Here is a 3,472-nt window from a genome sequence, read left to right as displayed (position 1 = left end):
TCCAGCAAGTTGAAATCTGGACACAAACAAATTTACATTGATGACGTTTTGTGTGTGTGTGTGTGTGGGGGGGGGGGGGGGGGGGAGTCATATGACTCTCGCCGTCAACGATAGTTCGGCGGCCATAAGTACAATCGAGATCTAAGTAAATCAATCAGACCTATTTTTAAAGCGTCCGCATTCAAAAGACAATTCGATAATGTGCACATACTGTAACAGGCCAGGAACAACAACTGCTACATCCAATGTCGTATGGCAAAATATCTGTAAAAAACAAGTTTATTCTTAATTCTTAAAATTGTGTGCTTTAAAAATTAAAATATTGTTTTATACCTGTTTACCTATAGGATGCCATGAATTCTGAAGTAGCCGTGACGATTAAAGTAAAGCAAAATGCGTTACTGAATAATAAAAGTAGACTACAGCATGACGTGAGCTCGGTGCATGTGTAGGCTGGTACCAGCGACGCGGGATCATGACAATATCAGCCTTGCTCAGCTCGATAATTGTGTTTTCAACAAAAAATAACATGCGATGACAATCACTGCGCATCCAAAGACAACTACATACGCTAAACGAGTTTCGTGACGGTAGAACGGAAGATCATCAATTCCATCTCCAAGGTGACCAATATCGTCGTTGCCGATCAACCACATTAAAGAATCTGATATACGTGGGCGAGCTTAAAAAATAATAATAAAAATAATCATAATTAATTTGTAAAAGAATAAACATGAATAATATAGATACATCTATTTTGTCTCTTTTTATAAAATAAACATAATTATTTCAATTACCGATAGGTAATTAAAATGTATGTTTAATTAGTTCAAAGTTATCAGAAAAATAGATAAATATTTGTATCCCCAATATTCGACTGAACAAATCCTGATGCTCAAATAATGATTAATATATGAACATTTAAATTGTACTTTTTTTATACCTACGTTTTTTATTCGTCAACTGGAGTGTCACTTCAAAGGAACGAGTTATGTAACTGTCTGACAATCGGAAAATCCTCCTGCACTGATAGCGCCCTCTAGTGAAAACTACATCCTTTATGACGAGATCTCCCTTGTTCTGTATGATGTCGTATCTGTGGTCGATAGAGCAAGCAGCGTTGTTGTTCTCCATGTCGGCAAGAAGTAGTTGACCCCACGGAACGTTTTGATCGTCGATAATTCTATACCACTCGACGATGTTGTAAGTATATTGTGCTGATGGTTGGTAATTCTGACACGTCAGGATGACGTCATTCCCAGTAATAGATGACTCATCGTACGGGTACAATGCTACAGGTGTTGTCCGGGTCGCTAACGTTCCGCCAACAACTGTAAGAAAAAGAAATTTTCCTATGATTCATAAGCGTGGCGTGGTATTCTGTGGATTATCCCAGTTCGTCTCAAAACTGTAGTATTTTTTTCGGACTCGGAGTCAATAAGCTCTCTATCACCGAGTCCATTTAATTCGTCGCAAGTAGTCACGGTCAATACATCAATGTATTGGCAATGAATCAATATCAGGAATTATCTAGCGAGTCGTCGGGACGAAGATGAACTATATACCCGGATGTAACTAGCACAGTTGTGTACAGCGGCTCTGTTACTGAACACCGTGACGCTGTTGGTTCACGTGCAGATGTATAATGAGTTGATAGATTAGCATCATGATAGCGATGTATTACATGTATTAGAATTTTGATACATAAAAACTATGTCAGTACCAACCTCAAGGCTTAGTGGCGTACTTGAAATCACTGAAGTTATGCTTCATAGGGAGGGGAGTGCACACTTGTTCTTGTAGTTAATGTGATCATGTTCAAAGGTATGGTGTATCTGCAGTGTTATGGTTCAGGTAATACGATTTTGTTATTTGTTCTTCCGGCTTTCCAGCGCAATTTATAATAATTGTTTTCATTAACATAAGTGGTGTTCGTCGCACCGCGTCCTGTTCGCTATGGGTCTCCATAGCGACGTACAAACGCGTGTACAATACATTGTCATTGTTTGTTTACCTAGGGCTCAGACAATAGTCTTCATATAGCCTAGACTTCGAACACGCACTGCGCGAAGACCTCCTCCTTCGTTTGAGTTTGATTGAAATGGGATTATTTAGATATTGACGAATCTGCAATGGGATATAATGTGGCGAGCGTTTGTGAGTTACAATCTTATACAGAGACGCAAACACACCGAGAAAGAGTTGTTATTGAAAATTTGGAGCGTCACCTGCGCGCACGCGCTAGAATTGAGTCCCAAGCGACGATAACAGCACACGCTAAAACGTGAGGGTTCGTGGGGAGATGCTTGTTTGTAAACAATGGCACGCTATGGCAATCTGGCGCATGCGCAGTTGACGACTTCCCCACTTCAAGATCGCTGGCAACGATTGGCTTCGTCAACTCACCTGATATTAGTCTTGGTCACGTCATCGTTAAAAATACGGCCAATAATGCTATTTTGACAGTTTTTAAGTTGGGTACAGTCCAACTGGGGAATCCCCTTTCGCTTTCGTTGCTCAAGTGGTATGAAGAATTGTCTGTGTCGCTGCTTCTGATTTCGAATTACAGATAAAAAATGGCCAATTTGCCAAGCTCCGACTGTTACCGTTAATTCAAGTTGGCAAAATGCGGAAAATTTGATAATTTCTTCTTTCTAAATAATTACAGTTTGACGGCGGCGCACCATCGATCACGTATTCTATGGGAGCGAAGCTAAACCACAGAACATTCGCACCAGTGTACCGTGTATTTGTATGGGCTCTGTATGAGCTGCCGTGGAACGCCGATCGAAAAGCCGGTGGAAACAGCCAAAGTCGAGAAAACAAAGTCAACTTTGAAATAATCCATATTGATATATGTTGCACATGTAGGGGGGTAATCTTCTTACACTGTTCATAGTACAAAGTACAGTTTTCTGGGAGTGACGATCGTCAGGTAGTGAAAATGTCCGGCTGTCCGTCCGTTCGTGACCGCGACGCGTGTATCGTACGTGTGTTTAATACTACGTAATGATCTCGTAATTATGATACAGTGAATGTGAAATTAATAAAAAAAAGTAACCCTACCTTGAAAAAGAACCAGGAAAAGAATAAGTTGCCTTGTCAATGTTATGTCCATGATCAATAACTTGAAACAACGCGTTTAATAAGTACCTCTACTAAGAACCTTAGGTGTATATTCTGGCGGATGACTCATGCGATTGGATGATTCTAGAATTCGCATTGCATCATGCTAATGTGTTTATTTCAGATTAAACCTTTGTTGATAGAAGAAAAGAAACTTTCCAATTATATGATAGCGTCGTGCGGAAATCTCCTATTTCTTTGGGTGTGGGTAAGCGGGGAAGGGTAGGGGATGTAAAACGCCTGATATTCTGTGTGATTATGAAGGCAAATCGTAGTTATAGTCGTGTTAATTTTGGGTTATGGTGGACAAGCGTTGTCCAGACAAAATACTCCCTACACCAACGAA

The 3,472-nt window shown here is 40.2% G+C and overlaps 1 protein-coding gene across 1 annotated transcript; it reads right to left on the bottom strand.

The window, feature by feature from the left end:
* Positions 1–263: 263 nt before the first annotated feature.
* Positions 264–3,178, bottom strand: LOC102808390 (uncharacterized). Its single transcript, XM_078011368.2, has 3 exons — positions 3,067–3,178; positions 948–1,331; positions 264–682 (listed from the first exon to the last, which is right to left on the bottom strand). Exons 1-3 carry the CDS (start codon positions 3,116–3,118, stop codon positions 495–497), a joined length of 624 nt encoding a protein of 207 aa, XP_077867494.2. The 5' UTR covers positions 3,119–3,178; the 3' UTR covers positions 264–494.
* Positions 3,179–3,472: the final 294 nt, after the last annotated feature.

The sequence above is a fragment of the Saccoglossus kowalevskii genome, chromosome 5 (genome assembly GCF_978046115.1).
Source record: "Saccoglossus kowalevskii chromosome 5, keSacKowa6.1, whole genome shotgun sequence".
In the NCBI taxonomy this organism is placed as follows: Eukaryota; Metazoa; Hemichordata; class Enteropneusta; family Harrimaniidae; genus Saccoglossus; species Saccoglossus kowalevskii.
The sequence above is the reverse complement of the archived record's forward strand: the minus strand, read 5'-3'. Positions and strand labels throughout refer to the sequence as shown.